General features: G+C 39.8%; 3 protein-coding genes across 4 annotated transcripts; 1 reads left to right on the top strand and 2 right to left on the bottom strand.

Moving 5' to 3' along the window:
- Positions 1–56: 56 nt before the first annotated feature.
- Positions 57–9,453, bottom strand: LOC133998061 (adenylate cyclase type 3-like). Its single transcript, XM_062437803.1, has 20 exons — positions 8,779–9,453; positions 7,698–7,847; positions 6,554–6,690; positions 6,333–6,444; positions 5,965–6,092; positions 5,461–5,619; positions 5,214–5,373; positions 4,822–4,929; positions 4,524–4,600; positions 4,122–4,283; positions 3,815–3,902; positions 3,400–3,516; positions 2,064–2,335; positions 1,820–1,901; positions 1,470–1,628; positions 1,065–1,211; positions 815–931; positions 572–698; positions 355–479; positions 57–233 (listed from the first exon to the last, which is right to left on the bottom strand). Exons 1-20 carry the CDS (start codon positions 9,451–9,453, stop codon positions 57–59), a joined length of 3,279 nt encoding a protein of 1,092 aa, XP_062293787.1.
- An 807-nt stretch (positions 9,454–10,260) lies between these two features.
- Positions 10,261–13,175, bottom strand: LOC133997720 (uncharacterized). The gene is made up of 2 exons (XM_062437412.1): positions 13,128–13,175; positions 10,261–11,924 (listed from the first exon to the last, which is right to left on the bottom strand). Exons 1-2 carry the CDS (start codon positions 13,144–13,146, stop codon positions 10,534–10,536), a joined length of 1,410 nt encoding a protein of 469 aa, XP_062293396.1. The 5' UTR covers positions 13,147–13,175; the 3' UTR covers positions 10,261–10,533.
- Positions 13,176–15,256: 2,081 nt separating this feature from the next.
- Positions 15,257–20,071, top strand: LOC133997511 (alpha-N-acetylgalactosaminidase-like). 2 transcript variants are annotated; one of them, XM_062437117.1, is made up of 9 exons: positions 15,257–15,469; positions 16,379–16,535; positions 16,978–17,118; positions 17,718–17,929; positions 18,018–18,112; positions 18,239–18,400; positions 18,724–18,921; positions 19,040–19,180; positions 19,262–20,071. In XM_062437117.1, the coding sequence occupies exons 2-9, from the start codon at positions 16,381–16,383 to the stop codon at positions 19,460–19,462; spliced, it is 1,305 nt and encodes a 434-aa protein (XP_062293101.1). In that variant the 5' UTR covers positions 15,257–15,469; positions 16,379–16,380; the 3' UTR covers positions 19,463–20,071. The 2 variants fall into 2 exon arrangements, with proteins under 2 accessions (XP_062293101.1, XP_062293102.1); XM_062437118.1 differs by having other exon boundaries at positions 16,379–16,539; positions 16,982–17,118.
- The last annotated feature ends 1,459 nt before the right edge of the window (positions 20,072–21,530 follow it).

The following is a 21,530-nucleotide window of genomic DNA, read 5'->3' as shown; positions in this document are numbered from 1 at the left end:
AAACACTCTGTCCAGGTCTATCCTTTTGTCAATGACATCTCATCAGGTGAAGAGAATCAAGGAACTACTTGATGCGGAAGGGCAGTGGTTTGTGGAGCGCCATTGGTGCTGGGTTTGTCTTTTCCTTTCATAAAGAAGGTGAGCAGCTCCCCTTTTCCTTTGACAAATATGGGCCCTCTTCGGATGAAGCGGAAGCCGTACTCCTTCAGGATGTCATAGCAGTCTTCCACCACCTGAGGGCAGAGAGAGACGAAACATTTTAGTGTGATGGACACAGAAATCAGAAGCTGAAGATAAGCATAAAATTTGAAAAAAAACTCGGTAAAAACGAGATATTAAAGAGGGATGTGCAACCTGGATGTTTCCCATTACTCCAGTGGACTCCATTCTGCTGGCCACATTAACTGTGTTGCCCCAGATATCATAGTGAGGTTTACGAGCGCCAATCACTCCAGCCAGAACTCCTCCTTTATTGAGACCTGAAGACATCCACATGAAAACATGAACACACATGCTTGCAAATACGCACATAGACAGGAACACACACATAAATACATACACACACACTGACCGATTCGGAGCATGAAGTTATTGAAGGACTGTTTATTGAGGTTGTTGAGGGTGACTTTCATAGCCAAGGCAAAGTCTGCCAGGTCAGAAAGGTGCTGCCAGCGCTCAATCAGTGACTGGTCCTCTGGCTGTGTAAAAACAACAGCTTTCGTAGTAATCGTTGTCACCATCAGCTGCATCACTATGATCAAACAGTGCAGTACATTGTTGTATTTGTAACAAAGATGTAGTTAGAGTATCAAACCTTGCGGTTACTGTATCCATTAGTGTTGCTCTCTGGGGTGAGTCCTGATGCGGCCATGTAGGTGCTTCCTATCGTCTTGATCTTAGTGATGCGGCGGAACTCGTCCCTGTCTAGTAACTAGCAGAGAAAGTGGACATATTGATTAGTTGCAAGGAATCCCAGGTGTTTAATTCTCTGTGGGTCATTCAAACCATGATCTAACAGAGGAGTTGTGTTGTTAAATCTCTGTACAAACACTGACAGGACTCACACTGTCAAAGTCGGAGATGATCTCGTTGAGAATCCGGAGGCACTCAAGGCCTCCATTGTTGATGCCCTCTTCAGTGTAGAAATCAGAGAAGTTGGGGATTGAAGCGAACATCACACCTGTTTCATCATAAGACTGACTGTACAGCTCCTGAAATGGCAAATAACAAGATGTAAGGTTACTCTGCTTTTACTTTTACCCAAAAGTTAAACGTTTTATCATCAATGATTCCTATAATGCATCAGGTAAGAACAGCATTATGTTAATATGAAATGGGCCACAAGATGGCACTGAAGTTGCAGGTGACACACAACGTAAACTGATTACTTTAATGATGCAATTATCAAATTTATACAGTTATTTTTCTTAGCTCCTGATGAGAATGTGAACTGTTTGACTCATACACACCTCGTCTCTCTTTTTAGTGCCCAGGAAGTGTTTGGCCACATGCTCTGGCAGCATGTTAGTGACCAGAGCTTCGTTCCAGCGTCTCATCTCAAACACCTTCTCTTTCTGGTCATGCACAGCGAACTTCCACAGGAAAAGCTTCCTGGACTGATGCTCCAACTACACGAACACACCACAGTGTGACACACAAAGATATTTGGAGAGAAACATATGAAATAATGAAATGAGAAACTTGCCCTGGCACTGATATCTCCTTGGTACAGAAGGTGCCGACTTTCAAGGCTGTAGCAGATAAGCTGTGGGTTAACAAAGTGTGATAGTGTTTGGGTGCACAGGAGAGAGTAACTCACATGACGGGCAAAGATGTAGAAGCTAATCATCATGACGATGATCATCATGGTCATGAGGTACTTGGATGGCACCATGGATGTTCTGGAGACACAAAGTAAAAGACAGCATACAGAACTTCACTGACTAACATTTCAAACAATGACAGAGGCCATAAAATCATTACCTTTTTATTTTAGTTATTTATTTATTTTATTAATATATCAAATCTATTTTCAATTAAATATAAAATGACACTTTTCTCACCTGTAGGAGGCAAACTGTATGAAGTCATATAGATCATAGATGTCCCGCCAGCTGTAGATATTAACAGCACCGGTTGCTGTGACAACTAGCACCATGAGGCCCAATTTAATCAGGTGGCTGACCTGCACCAGCATGGCAGTAGCAATTAGTGACATCACCGCCATGAAGCTGTAGTGTTTGGGATTCTCTGCACAGCCAAGGTCACCTAATGACTCCAGCACAGGTCCGGAGGTGCTGTTGAAGACCCGGAGGGATGGTGGGACACAGCTGAGCTGTGACATCACAAATAAAGTGAGTGAATGATTTTTAGTGATCATTTGTTATTTAGATTCATATTACACGTTAGGATACAGTTGTCTGTGAGGATTCTCTGTCATCCAGGTTTTAGTTATCTAAGTAGGGTTGAATCGAGGGCAACTGTACTTAGTCAAGGACACTTGAAGATGTTTCACCTTATTATTTTTTATTTGTAACTGGCTGGCAGGGAGTCCCAGGCATTTAATCTCTGTGGGGTCATTATAATATGATATTTAATATTTTCTTGATATCAACCACACAGAGATTAAATACCTACCAGTCAGTGAAGATGCCTCTTGGATAAGAGGCAAATCCTTCAAGTATCTTCAACTAAGTCTGGTTGCCCTCAATTCAACCTCTCCTTGGGTAGCCTGGATACAGTTTTTGACATTTGTATCAGTTGGGGAAAACAGGATACATTCACTGAAAATACAGAGCCACAAACATGATACCAATATAATTATCATGGAGTTTCAAGCCCCAAACCAACTGGTTATTCTGTCTTTAAAAAATCTAATTTAATGTTATTTACTTATAATGTTTGAATATCCAACCTAGCTACTATATATATACAAATTGTATGTAGTAAATCAAGCATTTTTTTCTAATTGAAACTGTCACCACTGCATGACAGCTAAAGTAGAGAAATGAATGTTCACTTAAGCGTCCTCTATTCCTGTCAGACCTTAAAGGCAGCAGTGTGTGTAACAGGCTGCTCCTGTGGGGCTGTGACAAATGAGCCAGCAGGCAGCGAGACAGACTACTAATGGACCCCACAGGGAACAAGTAGTTGGACACATTAAAGGCAGTAATATGATGAAGACAAATTGGAAACTCACAAATGGAAAGATGCACACCTACTAGGGTTGGGTGATTTGATGGTATAAATCGTGAGATGATTAAGGTTTGTGAAAGAGCAGAGTTTATACTTTAGGCTACTATTTCAGCTAAGGAAGCTATTCCTTTAATACAATGTCATCCATACAAACACATACACACACAGTGTATCACAGTCTGCCAGAGTGTTCTGCAGTCATACCATGTCAGCGATCACAGCCATGGTAAGAACAAATATGGCTGCCATTGCCCACGTGTTTCTCGCCCAGCGTGTGCGGTCAATCCACATCGAGAAAGACACCAACCTCTTGGAGAACATCTTTAACAAACAAACTTTAACAGTGTCAATATCACCAACAAGTGTTATAGAGTTAGCAAAAAAAAAGTCTGTACATTCTCACAAAAATCACATTCTATAATGTATGTCACAGAAAATGACAATTGTTCAGTGTCAGAGTTCCATTTTTCCGTGCATGTACATATGATGTTGCAAATTTGAACTCTTTTGTTGTTTAGGATCTTGAGCAGAAATGGTCTATCAAACGCTGATAAAAGACATTTTGCAATAAATTCTGTGTCCCATAATCACAACCATAGGGACTTTTTAGCTTTCTCACCTTGGGAAAGATGGCAGCCAGAGAGCACACTGTGAGGATTAGCAATAAGACTTCTCCTACTGCGAGAGTCACATAGTTCACAACCAACCTAGAACAAAAACACACATTATGAGTCCATTTCTAACAATTTGTGTCAAATACACAAATAAGGCGAATAATTAGGTAATGGCTAATAAATGGCAGCAAACATGTACCTCTGTTGCCATATTAAAGTACAGACAATACATTTCACAGTCTGCATGAAATTGGTTCATGTGTATCATATATTGTAGTATGCAATAGGACACAGTAATATAAATGAACTTACAGTGGGTCAATGACTACCTCCATTGCTGTGATTAAGAAGAGCACTATGATGCAGCAGCAGAAGGCCGCTCCGCTGCGCTTCTCCTTCTCCGAGGAGTAGTGCTCTTCCAACTTCCCATCCACAAAACGCAATGATACAGGATTAATCTTATGATCCTTCATTCTGTCAGGGATGCAGAGATATATGGCAGTTGGGAAATGGTGTCAAGAAGGATTTGAGAGCAGTCAAAGGGGCAAAAATGCCTTTAAGGTGGGAGATGGAGCGATTAGGGAAAGATTTACTTGTATACATGTAACAGTCTAATTTGCAAAGTCAACCTTAAACCTTCATTGTATCCCTCTAACTATGTATTAATCTGCCTTTGCTTTTCTTATCTTCTTTTTATTAGTCTAATTTTCTTACATTTGCTGGGATTCTCGGTCCAGCAGCTCCTGCCGCAGTTGTTTGTTGATCACTTGCTCTTCAACCATCTTATTCCTCTGAGGTAATCAGCATGACAAGAGAAGTAAGATTGTCAAGTGTACTTGTCAAGTGATTTTTCAAAGAATGTCATGTGCATGTAATGACACTGAGGAATATGTGTGTTTCTGTGAATAGCTGGATATCAATACAATCTTTATTCATGCACAATATGAAGACATGTGTCTGTGTAGCATAAGTTTAGTTGAGGCAACAAATTAAGTCATTAATTGTAATTCACCTCTGGTTTAGTCTCAGTGGGCGTGCTTTGGGATGTGGCTGGGCTCCCATTGGTTGCTGTTGTGTTTATCAGCTGGTTTGAATTCCTGTTGAAAAATGTGCCCGGTTTCTGAGGGAGGAGTAGAAGAAGAAGAAAAAACATCAGTTAATGTGACATAAATAAAACTGTAAATCAAAAATGTATTCTTCTCTATAAAAATGGAGAAGTTTCATTTGATAAATAGTTTTACTTAATGTAGTGTTTGAAAAGTATGCGTTTTAGCTTGTAGTTTTGTCTCAAGCTAGCTATAGGTTAGAGTTATTTAACGTATGACCAGAAAGAAACAGGACAATGTTTTAGATCAATTCAATTATAGTTTCCTTAAAAGTTCTACAAAGGCCCAATCCACTCACATTTTCATTAAGCTTATTTGACGTCTGTTTAGGCACAAGAACCAGGTAAGTGTCAATGCCTTTCTCCAGCAGGTACTCGCACCTCTCTCCTCCATTCCCCGGCTCCAGTTCAAATTCTCCGTGCAGACTTTCCTTGGTGGTCTGAGAGATGTGCACTCTCCTGTGGAGACACATAATCTTCAAAATGAAATAAATGAAATAGTTGGTTGATCACCACGAGCAGTAAGAAAAAGTATTGTTCTCTCACCCAGGAATCCCTCCAGATTCCATCTTATTGGCTACTGTGACATCTGTGGACCAGACATCAAATTGCCATCGCTTCTGCCCGAGTACCCCTCCCAGTACGATGCCAGAGTGGACGCCCACACGCATGTCCACCTCAGTTTTAGTCTTCTCTCGCACATACCTGGAGAGAGAAGAAAAGTAAAGCATTCCTGTAGAGTCACTACGTAGTGTGTCTCACACCATAAAACCATTTTTTCCCACTATACCTTTATTTCCTCATACTGTGTTGATTGTGGCAGTTGACGCAGAAATATCCTCCTCCTTCTTCCTCTAATGCCTTACCTTCTTCCTTTCTTTCATTCTTTTCTAATCTACGTGTTTTTTGTGAGTCAGTGTTGTCTTAAATTAAAATGACTGCATCACCTCTTCTGTATTAACAGTGTCCCCTGCCCTCACCCACCTGGCTATGTCTTTGCTCTTCTTTGAATGGATCAATTATTTCTCTAAACGTGAAGTCACTACTTACGAGATGGCATCAACCATTGCAAGGCCCATCATTATGGAGCAGGCAGCATGGTCCTCCCTGAAGTCAGGAAGACCACAGATACAGTAGTAACAGTCTCCGAGGATCTTAATCCGCAACTGGTGATGTTCCTGTAAGATGAGGCCAGAGCAAGAGAGGAGATGTTGGAAAGCAAAACATTAGCAGGAGCTGAGTTAATTTTGCAGCATTTATTATAAATGTAAAACCATGCTCATACCAGCAATACACTATGCAGTCCATTGTCCTTATTAAATCGGATTCATGGTTTGAGTCATTTAAGGACAGGAAGAGAAATGAGCTCAGAAGAAAATAGTAAAATACAGCAGAGACAGACTAAAATAAATACTCACATCTGCCAGTTTATCAAAGCGAGCAAATAGTTCATTCAGCAGCTTTACGAGCTCCTGTGCACTGCAGGCTGAAGACAGCTGGGTGAAGCCCACAATGTCAGCAAACAGGATACTGCAACACAAGCGTAGAGGATGAAATGTGAAATTTAACAGGTTGTAAAAACATTCCTATAATAATGATTGTTTAGAGACTCAGAAAAGGTTGATTTTGTGATCCTGACCTGACGTTTTCATGGCGGTACATGTACATGGTGTTGAACTGTTGCTGCTGGACCTCATTCTGATTGGCCTGGTTCTTCATGCCCTGCAGCATCTCATCAGCTATGTGTTTGGGCAGGATAGACAATAATAATTCTTCCTGCATGGAGACAGAGTCAGTGGAAACGGTGAGTGTTACCATATTCACTAATGACAAAAGAAAAAAAGAAATTGTTCCTATATGTGCATGACTGAGTCAGTAAATTAATCCTAGCGGGCCTCAAGAGATCCTGTCAACCGGTCAGATGTGTTTTGGTTGCCTAGTTCTATCTCTCTTCTACTGATGCAGCACTGTTTTGGGATTTCAATCTCTACTCTCTTTCTCTGTCTATCTTTCCATCCCTATCTTCTACATATCCACCAACATTCACCATCCTTTCCATTTGCCTGTAAACACCTCTCACAGGTCCACTCTCTTTATTGTGCAAATGGTCACAGTCAGGATCATGGAAGTGCATAAAATGAATAAAATCAAACTTGGAAACAACACAGGTTACATTAACTTTAACTAAAAAATACATTCTAAATAAAGTTATGAATTAGCAATTTGAAATATCAGCTTCCAAATTTTGACACCTTGCTGGTAGCATGAGAAGAAATATGATTTAATATTGCATAACCTGGTTGCAAAGGAACATTGTCATTGCCGGTTCATTCACAGTTTTTATACATTAGCAAACTTCATGTAGCTGCAAAAGAGATTGATGATTAAAGGCTGACAAGCAATACAAATAAAATGATAAGCTATGAGTAGATTGAGGTAACGTGAAGAAGAAATTAAGAGGAATAAAGATATATTTTTTAAACACTTTGCAAAATATATTATTATATATTTCTGTTGGTTGTCACAGAGCTTAGGCTGACCGTACTGAGGCAGGTCCCTGACGGTGGCTCTGGGGGTGAAAACAACAGTCTCTCTAATCAACCTTATTAGCCCTGAGGTGAGCAAAACACTCTTTAATTAAGCAGCACAGGGTGTTCTTACCTCACAGGTGTATTTGTGAGTGTGAGCCCATGTGTATGTGTGTGTTTACCTAAAAATAAGAAAATATAATATTTCATAAAGCAAAGAATGTGTACACTAGTTCTTGTTTATGCCCTACGTACCTGCTGGGTGCTCTGATCCTCCAATGTGAGTTTGACCTCTAGTGACTGACGAGCCTCCAAAAAGGCCGTCCTGTACTTCCTGTCTGCCATGTAGTATGACATCACGCCCACTGTGGCTGAGCACAGGTACAGCATCACATTGGCTAGAAGCTGAAGAGAGGAAGAAAGGATGTGTGAATGTGTGATGGTCAGTTTGCCTCCACTATCACTTTGTAACAACTATCTATCAGTTCAGTAAATGTATTGATTAGATGGAGACTGTACGGTGTATTTCTTGCCTCAAACATGTTCACGCACAGATTTAGTAAACTCAAGGTTTAGGTTTAAGGAGGGCCATGTTTTACACTGGAATGCTTTTCACAGAGAAAACCAGGGGTAGGCTCAGTTCTGATTGTTTTAAAAATCTAAAAACTAAAATGTAAACTCTCAATTACATCTAGATTTAATTTGTGTATTTCGGTTGAATCGAATTTATCATTGATCATTAACTCTCATTTTAAAGCTTTCAGAAAGGTTCTACCTGAATGTTGTTGTTTTTCTGTTTTTTTTTTTTTAAACAAAATGCATTATACAACATGGTACAAGGTGTCTGAATGTATTTGATACCACACAATTAAGACAAGGAAATTGAATAACTTTAGTATAATAACAATATCTTTACTACATTAATTTGGAGTATTTATGACAAAATGCACTTTTATTATATTTGAGCACATTTCTGCTGGCCAAGTTTGAAAAAAAAAAAAAAAAAAAAAAAAAATATATATATATATATATATATATATATTGTGCAAAAGGGGATTAAGTTGCTTTCTGTGCAGTAACAGAGCTGTATTTTCAGAACAGTAAGTGTTGCGCTGGTCTTTCCTCACAAAATTCTGACAAAAGGCCAACACAACTGCACCTGGCTTTCACACCACTTATCATATTGTTCCCTATAATAAATAATGGACATGTGTATTATTCCCCTTTCTCCTTCCACTGCTGTCCAAGCTTGTGTGACCATCTTTCCCATCTTTGGCTTCTCTCATCCTTTAAATTGCATGTGCTTTGTTGCCACTTTAACAAGGGCCATATTTACCTGTCTCACCAGTATGGGCCCCTGCAAATTATCTTCAAACCTCTGAGCCACAGTCACCCCCAAAACCAAGGTATGAATCCCACCAGAGAGGGCACTGAGCAGGAGCAGAGGGACCAGGTTCAGCGGGAGCGTCAGAAAGGTGGAGAAACTGAAAAAGGCTTGCCAGCCTACAGAGTCACTGGCTTGGTGGAAAGGCCGATAGTTGAGCCCCATGTAACATAAAACGTGAATGGTGATCATCAGCCACACTATATATGGCACTGCTCCGCGTGAGACTGGTGACACGGGGAGCTTCTGCAGCCAGCACAACGTGGAGAGCACAATGTCCGCAGCCAGCCCCACAGCTGCCACCACCACCATCGCCAGCTTGTCCTCAGTGTACACCACTGCACACATGATGATGATGAAGCTGTTGAAAAGAGCAGCAAACATCAACAACACCGGTAAGTTCTCTTTTCTCTGCCGACGGAAGTAGCTCTGATAAAGCCTCTCCAGTGATTCAGGCGTAAAGGTGAGGCGCACAGCACGGGGCAAGCAGCTGCAGCAGCTGGACTGGAGCACCGTCACTTCACGCGTCCGACCTCCGCCGTGATCACCGGGAACCTCCACTGAATACTCCACAGAGTATTCTGCAGATTGATCCGTGTCTGTTGTATGGATCCGGTTCAGAGACATCTTTGTTTTAATAAAGGTAATCTTCTTGGTTTATTTAATACTGTTGTACAACACTATTCCTGAAGTTCCCTGAATGCCAAAACCAACGGAAAACTATTGATATGTCCCATCTCTATACTACCACTGGAGAAATTACATTGTCAAACTTTTACCATGGTGCCGAAATAAAAAAAATGAATAAAAAAAAGTTCCAGGGTGCCAAGTAACACCAAGATGCTGTTGCAACAACTAGTTTCACAATTTATCCATGGGGAACTCTCTCTACCGATTACCGTGTTTCTTCATATGAATTAAGTGCAATTTAACTCCTTAAAAAAAGAACATTGGCAGAACATCTCACAGTCTTGGTACAACCCTTCTGTCGTGTGATGAAAAAACTTCTTGCAGTCTCCTCTTGCAGCTGAAGTCCAGTCTGCTGCCATGGTGGACCATCACAATCTTGAGCCACAGGTGGATATCCATTTACAAGGAGCATATTATCCTTTCAGAAAGGGTTATAGGAACTTATTGTTGACAAACACCCCATTTTGATGATTAAATCCCCATTCCTTTAAATCATGATCACACCTGCACATCATAATCTATTCTAAGATGCTCCTCTGATATTATTCTCTGTTCCTTTCCCTGTTTTCTTTCTCCTCCCACTCCCCCCTCCTTTTTCTAAACAGCAAATCCTCTGTTACTGTTGCTAAGATGAAACCAAAGTAACTGCCAGCTTGCAGTCATGTCTTGGGAAATGTGGCGAAGATGGTGAGAGGGTGAGGAAAATGGATCATTAAAGACACATTGCAAAATGTCAGGAAAAAAAGGCCATTTATTATTACTTTTTCCCTCTCACTCAAACAAAAGTATACCAACACAGGATTTATTAACATTTGTCATTTCTTTAATCAACACTGATATACCCAATAATACAAGTTTGACATAATTACAATGTTTGATTGTCAAGAAAATGTGTTCATATCTGCTCATATCAAAATAACGTTACATTCAAGACTGTCTGCACACAGACATACAACAACCGTGTCTTCAGGCACATTAGTAATCAGCAGGAGAACAAGATCTACACTCAGATGTCCATCAGTCTGTGTGTGCCTGTGTTGCAGATGGTGATTTTCTTGTCATGCTGCTCAGAGTACTTCCCAAAGCCAAAACTATAGCCACCACAACACCCACAGTCCCCAGACTCCCCAGAGCTGCGGTGGCTAATGCCGCAGCCCCAAGTGCCCCTGCGCCAATAGGTGCTGCTGCTGCAGTGATCGTCTCCATGCCAATTCCTTTAATTAGCTCTGGCCCCTTGAGGAGGCCCTTTTGTAGATTCACTTGAGTGTTAAACGGGCTCTTTGGTGCACCCAGAACAAATGCCCCAACTGCAACAAGAGCGATTGTTATAAGTTCTGATGTTGCCAGCGGAATTGCTTTCAGTGCTAAACCTCGCGTGGCCAAAACTGCACCGAAAACAACTGAACCTAAAACTGCTAATGTTGACTCTCTAGACCCAAATGCCTGCTTTGCTGAAACACTTGCAGCTCCGAGTGACACCCCTGCAGCTGCAGCCACTCCTAGCATTCCCCCTGTGAAGCTTCGGGCCCCCAGAGAAGAGTATGACTCCAGGATGGCTCTCAAGGCTGCTGATGATATTATAGCAGCCCCCACAGCAACCTTTTCAGCCACCTTTGGCCCCAGCCCGACCATGGCCACTGTTCCCAGACCTGCACCTAGCAGCCCTGCAGACAGAAACGCCACCCAGAGGACTGAGTGCAGCATTGAAACCACCTCCTTCTTTGACCCTTCCCCTGGTTCACCTGCCCCTAGACCTACTGAAAATCCCAGAATCCCCACCACAACAGAGTAGAAGAATATCCTCTCCAGCAGCCGGCATTCAGTTTTAGATTTTGGTGTCTGTGTTGCATTCTCTGTCAGGAACTTTCGAAGGGCAAAGAGGAAAGAGATGGTGAATCCTGTGACAAAGAATCCAATTATGACACCCAACCTTCCATATAGGACACTGAGGAAAAGAGTGGTGAAGATGATTAACAAAGCTTTGGTCATGTCATTAATATTGGAGTATGAGTAGACTATAAGGACCAGAATGCCTTGAGCTGCAATGTAGATCCACGGTGGAAGGATTCCAGCTGGCAGTCCAGTAGTGACTGCGCCCACCACGACAGAGGCTCCTGCTGTCACCTCTGATAACCACGGCACCCTCACTCCAACTTTACTGAACAGCTTCATCGTCATTGCAGCAAGGAGGAAGCCGCTTCCCAGAGATAAGAGCAGGGAGGTAAATACAAGACATGCGGTGATCACGCCTACTCCAGTAGAACCAACTCGCTCAGCGGTCACAGTGGCAGCAGACAGCAGGACCTCATCTTCAGTCAGAGTGGGTTTAACTGCAAATAATGCAGCTTCTCCAAAAGCGAAACCCGCTGCTGCACTCCAAAGGAATGGTCTCACTGCATCAAAAACACCTGAGAGGGGTGAAAATGCAAGATTTAGATCTTATGTTCTAGTAGTAAATAAGATTTACTAAGATATAGTTTTTAGGTGCTTCTCTTTCAATTCTTTGCTACTTCATATTTCTTATTCACTACATATCATGAAGAAATACCGTACTTTTTACTCCAGTACATTTAACTTTAGAGCTGCAACTAAACTTAATCTGTTTATTATATTCTTAATTCATTGATTGGACATTTGGTGTATTAAAATGTCGATACCAAATGTGTTGTTTTGTTTCAACAGTCAACACTATCAGTAAAGGTTTAAGACACCATAAAATATCAATTTGTATGATGATAATAATTATAATTTGAGAGGCTGGAACCAGATAACTTTGTATTTTTTTAATTAAAAAAAGATTGATTGACAATAAAAATAGCTGATTAATTTACTAATAGTTGCTGCTTTATCTTACAGCTACAATTACTCCAACTACTTGACACTAATTGATTAAGATTTTTCAAACAAAAAGTATGATCAACATATTAAAGATGATGACTTGTTATAGATTAAAGTAGTTGATATAATCTCCATAAAATAATGTTAATACATTAATAATAATAATAATAATAATAATAATAATAATAATAATAATAATAATAATAATAATAATAATATAAAATATGTAACAAAGTTCTGAAAAGGGTCACTCTGCATTAGGAGTACTTTTACTGTTGGTATTTCAAGTATATTTTACTGATAATACCTCTGAATGCAATAAATGCTAGACCATTTTGAATGCAGAACTTGTACTTGTAATTGTAAAATAGCTTCTTTTCCTTAAAGTAACTTGATACCATTTTCAATACACTTATTCATACTGTTATAAATTGCTCCTGTCACTTTAAGAGGAAAGTGAAACCATTCAAGTGGCTTCATGCTGAAACTTAAACCAGGAAGTATGTCTGAGCTACGGCAAGATCAACAAACATTTCAACAGAATGTCTCACTAACACAAAATCTGTCAGTAAAGCCAATACTATACTATACTGATGAACTTCTAGATAATCACTTTTACATATCACCACAGCAGCTACTACTGTGTGTGACATGGCTGCAGCTCTCAGATCCTGTCCATACAACAACTCTGTCCAACACATGAAAGAAGCTGCATTAAAGTCACATATGGGTGTTATTTAAGTGAAGTAAGAGTGTTTCTGATGTGATCTTACCAAGATTCATAGCTGCCATGGCTCCTATCTGTCCAACCAGTGCACAAGCTCCACCTGTTCTTCTTCTTCTCTGGTGGATTACAAACCAATGTTAAAAATACATGCTGCCCCCTAATGTACCAGACTGTAACATGACTTCTTCACTGTCTCCTTATTAAAAAAGTACCTGCATTTATAACCTAGAAACAAATAATTCCTACATATACCTCAGTGACTTCTGACTCTGGCATACTTTTGGATTTTGTAATAATCTCTACCCTTAGTGTTGTTATTCCACATTTCCTGCCAAAACGTGATTAATCTGTGAATTAGGGGATTTGTTTCTGATCTCCCAGAACAAATTTCTAGAATTTCATTAGGATTTTTGTTTAGTGCAAGTTAATCTGCAACTTTATTTCTCTTTATTCCAACATGTGCCATCATCGAACAGAAATTAACATCTTTTCCTAGTGGCTGTAGATCCAATAAGATTATATACATTTCAATTAAAATAGCCGTTCAAACTGTTTTTCCTGATTTTACACTTTGTCCTGCAGAATCTGAGCATATTTTACTTAAATTGGTTGAAACTCAATTGAAGATTATACTGAAACCCTGTTTGAAATTATCTTAATACTGTTAAATATATATATATACCCACTCTTACATGCTCATTATTTGAGTGTTTTGATCCCCCTGTAAGCATATTTACATAATTATAGTAGCTCTTCTTCAAATATTCTTGAACCAAATTCCCACTGTTAAGATTATGATCTGTCCATTCTTTCCTCTTTTCTAATATTTAAATATTTCACTCCATCTTTTCCTGTTTGATGTCATATTTAAATCCACAGGAGGCAGAACCAATCAGAAAAAAAGGGGTAACATACTGATAAATAATAACAGAAATTAAAATACTCTTGGTGAATAAACCATGCATATGAAATAAATGAATTAATTGTTGTTTATTTATCACATATTACAGATGAATAACCACTTTTTTTCTATGTTGGAATGACCTCTGGTGTCATCTTGAGGTTTGATCTGGTATTAACCTGTCTCTTCTTGTGCTGCAGGTGATCGTCAGTGTAACCAGACACACCTGAGGGCCTGTGGTGTTTCCAGGTTATTAAAGCCTGGCTGCAGCAGCCAGCTCTCTCTCTGACACTTAGCTGTCTTGCTGCTGCAGCTCTCACTTGCCTCTCCCTACAGGCACCTATTTGTTTTAGTTTGCTTGCACACAACCTAGTACACACTCTCTCCAATCATGCATAACATACACCACTGATTTCCATAGCCTTTATTGCATATAGTTAACTCTTTAATTTGGTTACATTTGTTTAAAATAAATTGACACAGGTGTCTTTCTTTTGTTGTGGCCACTTGAACCAGGTAATAATGATGAAGAGGTAATTCAATCCTCACCGGGAGACTTGTTATGTTTGAGGCTATTGATGGAATCAATTATTTCTTGTAATGTCAAAGGAGCATCACATATATCTCTGTCTACATCATTAATATTATTCACCTCAATAGTCTAAAAAGGCAGATGCGCTACTTTCACAATATTGAGAAGTATATTTTTTGCTAGAAGTTTGAACAGTATGTAGCAATTTGCTTGGGGTTATCACATATGTATTATCAATTTTAAGTTGCTGGATAGAATTAGTTTTGGAATGATATTTTTCAACCTGAGAAAATAGGCCAGGGGTGGCGAACCATGTGCCATGGAGAGCTATGTGTATGCAGGTTTTCCTTCCAACCAGACACTTCAAAAGGTGATTTCACTGATTAACACACCTCTGTGGCTGAAGCTGTGTTAATCAGTGAAATCACCTGTTGAAGTGTTTGGTTGGAAGGAAAACCTGCATACACATGGCTCTCCATGGCACATGGTTCACCACCCCTGAAATAGGCAGAAGCTGAAGCTTGTCACGGGCTTGTTAGCACCTCAGACCCTGACACTCTTACTAAAATCCAAACCAATCTCACTCCTCATCTCAATGAAGGCAACAAGTACGAGCCAATCAGAGGCAGAGTAGGGCGGGTCATGACTTCGCCATCCTAGGAAAAAAATGGGGCTCGGGTTATTCCCTTCCGGTTGCGTCGTATGTAGTCAGCTGACAGGCCGTTGTGTCATGTGACTTTACTTCCTTATATCCCTAGAGTAGCCCCTTATTTTATTTCATGACAGCCGATCAGAGATCTTATGACCACTGTAATTTAAATGAGGGAGCCGGTCTTATAAAGGGATAGAGAGGAGTGAGGAGAGTTCAGGAGAGTACAGGAGGTCTAAACGCGTCTTCTTGCAGCTTCTCTCATCCTTCAGCTTCTCGTTACTGAGAACCGGCCAGACAACTTCAGTAAGTGTCTCTAAAGGTTAATCATGTGAATGTATGTCAGTAGATATAAGCCGTCAAACTGTTTTTGAAGGATAGATTTTTAAAATGTATTAGTTATTCCCTTAATTTTAGTTTAAAGAATCACTTTCATTTTCAAAATTGTAATTAGTTTAATTTTCAAATTAAAAACAAAATAAATGCTACAATAGTGTTAGACATTTACATAGGCTAGCATTGCATTTTGATATGTTTTTTTTAATGTAAAGAGTGATTGTAAACTCTCCATTAATCATGTTGTAAGAATTTAATGTTCTCTTTCATTTTTAGTTTTGATTCAGTCTAGCCAGACCAATATTGGTCGGCCGATATTATTTTCCGATATTGGCATATAGAGATGTCGGTATTGGCATATTTTGTCTGATATACATTACACACTAATATATTTTTTTGAAAGTTAACGTTATGTAGGCGGCATTTCATGTATATTTGATCACTTCTCTAAATTCAAGTTAAATATACATACATGCTTTGTTTGTTCTGATTTTTTTTAAATTGAATGTTATGCACAATTATTACATTCCCAGTGAAGTTTACTGTTTTAGTGCACCAATGTCATTTTACACAATAAAGTTTATTGTTTAAGACTGTATAACCAGAAAAGTCACCTGGCAGGTTGTTAATGCTTTCAGCCAGGTCACACCCAGTCAGCTGAGACTCAGGTGGATTTGGCACTCAGTAGATTATACTGTCAGAATGTAAAAGACTTAAACTGTCTTGGCTTTACTCAATAAACCACATTTTCAATAACGAGACATTTTCCCAGCAGGTCAGCATGTTTCTCAGCCAAAGTTGACGCAACTGAGGTTTGATATCATTCACAATTCTGCTTCATTGTGTTTTTTTTTGTTGTTGTTATTATCTGTTCGGCAGGAATGCATCTGACGGTGCTTGTTTTTGCATCGGTGCTCTCTGCGGCCACCTTCGCCCTTGACAACGGGCTGATGAGGACCCCTCCCATGGGTTGGTTGGCATGGGAACGGTTCCGCTGTGACATTGACTGTGAACATGACCCTAAGAACTGCATCAGGCAAGTTCTATAAACCATTAGTTTTGCACACAACTTAAAAAATATACAGTATCTAATGTATGTATCCTCCAAGATTGTCATTAATACTACTATTATATTACTATATATACCTATAAGTACCCTCTTTTAGTTCAGGTGGGTGTGATGCTCTGGAAACCAAAAAAAACCCCTTTGGTGAACAAATTGCCACTTTAACAATGTGCATTTATAAGTGGTAAAAAAAAAAATTCCTTTTGACCTCATGGTGTCTTTACAGTTATTTGTCAATGAGCTTTAGGCAGCAATCTTAGACCAAACATCACACTCAGCAAATACCTTCACATACCAAAGCCAGTCACAGTGCTCTTTATGTGCTTATCTTTTAAATTCCACTGTGACTCCATTTAAATCCATCCCTTTTTAAAATATTTGCCTCCCATTGGGCTGTCTCTCTTTCCTGCAGTGAGAATCTGTTCATCGACATGGCAGATAGGCTATCAGAGGATGGCTGGCGGGAGCTCGGCTACGTTTATGTTAACATAGACGACTGCTGGGCCTCCATGGACAGAGACAAGCAGGGGCGGCTCCAACCTGATCCTAAGAGGTACACCCACACCCACTCATACACACACAGAAGCTACTGTTCTTTAGTGCAAACACTTATCTTTAAGTCAATAAACGTGTTACTGACGGTGTGACAATGTGACGGTCACGCAATCATATGACTAACAAAAAAAGTGTGCTTTAAAACTGCAGCATCAATACAATAAAGACAGTGACGTTTGACTTACATGGAAAGTGGAAATGAAAAGAAGGATGTACAAATATTGTCACACACACAAACAATACAAAATTCACACTGTGATTATTATCAGACGTAAATGAGCTGAAAACTTTTTTGGCTTAGAGCTTCACTTTCTTTTATTTCTTGTTAGGATTTTATTGCTTGTATTTGCATTATTTCATGCTAATCTCCATAACCTCCAACTTTATACAGAAAGTAACCATTTCACTGGATCCATTTAGACTGATCTCTCAACTGCATATTATATTTGACAAAAAAACAAACGTTGTTCTTCACAGGTGATGATTTGAAATTGCTTGCCTTACCTTTTGTTGAACTTAAAACCTTGTCCCTAATAAGTATATTTCATGAAATGTGTGGTATAACATTATAATTGTGCTTTACTCCCTCCTTCTCAGATTCCCAGGAGGAATCCGAAAGCTTGCACGCTACATGCATGACAGGGGTCTCAAGCTGGGCATCTACGGAGACATGGGAACACATACCTGTGGGGGCTACCCTGGCACCACACTTGACAAGATTGAGATAGATGCTCAGACCTTTGCTGACTGGGAGGTGGATATGTTAAAATTTGATGGCTGTTATTCTAACGCCACAGAGCAAGAGCAAGGTAAGGATCAAAGAGATGACTTTTACATTGTGGTTATGGAAAAGCTGCTGATTTGATCTTGTTTGCTTCTTCTCCTCTTCTTGCACAGGATACCCTCGAATGTCTAAGGCTTTAAATGCCACGGGCCGTCCCATTGGCTACTCCTGCAGCTGGCCCGCCTACCAGGGTGGCCTGCCACCTAAGGTATAATCACAAAATCTTGAATTTTTATAATCCACCTGAAGCTTTAGGCCTCACTGTTTTTACATATTGCATTACAATTGTCATTTTTTATTGTTTCATCATGTGAAATATGCTTTATGTTTCCAGGTCAATTACACTCAGTTGGGGGAGATCTGCAACCTGTGGCGTAACTATGGTGACATTCAGGACTCTTGGGACAGCATACTGAACATTGCAGATTGGTTCTTTGAAAACCAGGATATCCTGGGGCCTGCAGCTGGACCTGGAAGATGGAATGACCCAGATATGGTCTGTTTACAGATATAATAATGGACACAATTTTTCAATATTAACTATATGGTCAATCAGTAAGATCAGGAAGTATTAGTATTACAAGTTATTGAAGAAGGCCTTAATGTCTCTATAGGAACCTCTCAAGTATTTTCAAGTATATGGCCATGATAACATGGTAACCTGACATTTACTGAAGGCTGAGTTCCTTGTTAGGACCCTCAAGTATTACAGCAACCCGTTTTGTACCTTCTTTCCTTTTTTTGTCTTAATCTTTATACTTTGATTCCTCTGTTTGATATTTATTGATTTTATGATTGTGTGATTTTTGACCCACACAGCTGGTTCTTGGTGACTTTGGCCTCAGCATGGACCAGTCTCGTTCTCAGATGGCTCTGTGGGCGATTATGGCTGCTCCTCTTTTCATGTCCAATGACCTGCGCACCATCAGCAGCGGGGCCCGCAGTATCCTGCAAAACAAAATGGCCATCAGCATCAACCAGGACCCCATGGGTATCCAGGGAAGACGCATCATAAAGGTGACCCACTTTTGCACTGATCTCACAGATTGTTTCTATCTTTCTATCCTCCTGTTCACATTTCTTCTCATTGCTTGTAGCTTTATTTACAATTTTTTGGTCCTTTTCTTCCTGCCAGGAGAAGAGCGGCATTGAGGTGTTTTTGCGTCCCCTGTCAAGCAATACCAGTGCCTTAGTTTTCTTCAGTCGTCGCACTGACATGCCCTACCGCTACCAAACTTCTCTCAGCAAACTAAACTACACCACCGGCAGCTACAAGGTCAATTATTTGTATTAATTGCAACAAATACGAACATAGCAGGAGAATCACTCACTTATTTTCTCTTTTATTGTCCCTCAGATCTTTGACATCTTCACGGAGAAGCCCATGATGCTGAAAGACTCCACTACCTTTGTGGTGTCAGTGAACCCCACAGGGGTGGTCATGTGGTATGTCTCTGCACCCGCCAAACAGAGCCTCCGCCAGTTCTATAAAGGTGGCAGACTCCAGGGATCTGTCTACAATGACCATGAAAACGCCATCCCTCCCGTCTTCCTTTGATGGGCTCCATGATTTAACTTTATCATCTAATAACCACCATTTAGCAGTGCTAACCAAGAGTCTTGATGATCATTGTCAGGTGTTCAAAGGACTTACTGCCAATGGGTGGCGCTAAATACGGTTATATTAAGTGAATGGCAATATCCATTGCAAGAAACAAATCAATGTGAGCTCAGGGACAGACGTTTGCATCTGTATTTTTTTGTGTATCACTTGAAGTCTCTGTGAACCTCCTCTCAGAGGATCAATCAAATGGCTCCGAAACTTTTAATAACTTTTAACACTTTTAATATCCGAATGAGAAAAGTGATGATTTGGTGCCCATCTAAAGTGGTTTTGTACTGAGCTGCTGAATGGTTTTATGATTGCCAAAGTTGAAAGACTTTATTATTCAAACTTTCATTCCCTCTGATAAGGAAGCAGGATAATCTGTTCTTGAAAAATGTACAAATGAAAAAGGATGATTACTGCCATGTTTGAATGAATAAGGTTTACATTTGGATTTTTGTTCATTTGACAGTTAAGCGTTTTAGTAATTTGTTTTAGATTTTTATGACAATTTTGTGAATTATTGGTTATTTCTTATTAAATTAAACAATGCATTTCTAATTTCAATCATGTAATGACTGATTTTTGAGTTTATTTGAAATTCTTTACATATACATGGACCATCTTGATCTAGAATTTGCTCATCAGACTAAAAATACTTCCATGAAATGTCTTTTTTCCATTAAGACGTCTTTTTAAAATCAATGTACACACACCATCTATGGACACATACAAGTTTGATTTGATTGACCTTAACTCAAAAGCAGCTCAGTCTCAATTACATTAAAGGATCCTGTTCAGTCAACTTAAGGGATAGCTGAGGCTCATACAAACACAAACGTGAATGCACTGCAGTAGAAAATTGTGTGTGTGTGGCAAGAGATTTCATAAGTAAGTAGATGACACATGTAATAAGTAATGGGTTATTATTTCAACTTCACATCATTTAACAGCCTTGAATCAATAATTGTGCAGTAATATAAGCAAGGATTTCATGTTTTGCTTCATCATGGTATGAAACATTTAGAACATGGTTTCTGTTCAACTTCCTGAACCATTTAGGTTCAGCTCTTCTTGAAATGGTGAGAGGCATTTAGTCCCTTTTTAGCTTTCACTTCCCTATTGCTTGTTGAAGTATGTCTCAACTCATGCTGCTGTTAAGTTTTAAAACTAAACTCATTTGCACTGCATATTTAAAACAACAACTAGGCTAATCTACATTCATCCAGCGACAGATTGTTGATAACGTGATGCTATTTAAACGGTTTAATACTGTAATTTTCCAATTAAGATACTGTACACAGCATGAATAGGAACCTGACTCACAGATTTGTTTGCACTGACTACAGAAAATAAACACAGGGAAAGGTAAACAGAATAAATTAGCAAACAGAAACACAGGCGCACATCCATAATCAGCCAGTAGAGGTCAGTCATGCTCTTCAGGCTGTACGGACGTGACAACATGTGCCTTCCAGTCAATCCACTGCCAAAAAATGCACCTGCTGACCAGCACAAGGACAAGTCAGTTCATTCGACTTGGCTCTTTATCTCTTTGTTATGATTTAGTCTTGTCCAGTACCCTCTTTCAGTTATTACACTTGTACAACATTATATAAACTCCTTTTATACAATGTATACTTTGTCCTTCATTCCCTAACTAATCCATTGTATTCATTCTGTCTCATCTTTATTCCTGCCTCAACTCCTCCTTCTTCTAGTCTCATTCTGCTGAATGTTGTGCATAGTATCACCTCTGACCTTGGCCTCAAAGCCCTTCGTCTGCACACAGTCTCAAGATACAGGAGTGGTCACATGAGTGTGTGCATTGGCATTCATGCTACTACATGTGCGTACGTATGACAGGAGTAAACTTGCAGTGAGTGACACACACACACACACACACACACACACACACACACACACACACACACACACACACACACACACACACACACACACACACCCACCTTCTAGGTCATTTCAGGCCAGATCTGCTGTGTCTGTGTGTGCATGTGTG

Source organism: Scomber scombrus, chromosome 17 (assembly GCF_963691925.1).
Source record: "Scomber scombrus chromosome 17, fScoSco1.1, whole genome shotgun sequence".
In the NCBI taxonomy this organism is placed as follows: domain Eukaryota; kingdom Metazoa; phylum Chordata; class Actinopteri; order Scombriformes; family Scombridae; genus Scomber; species Scomber scombrus.
The sequence above is the reverse complement of the archived record's forward strand: the minus strand, read 5'-3'. Positions and strand labels throughout refer to the sequence as shown.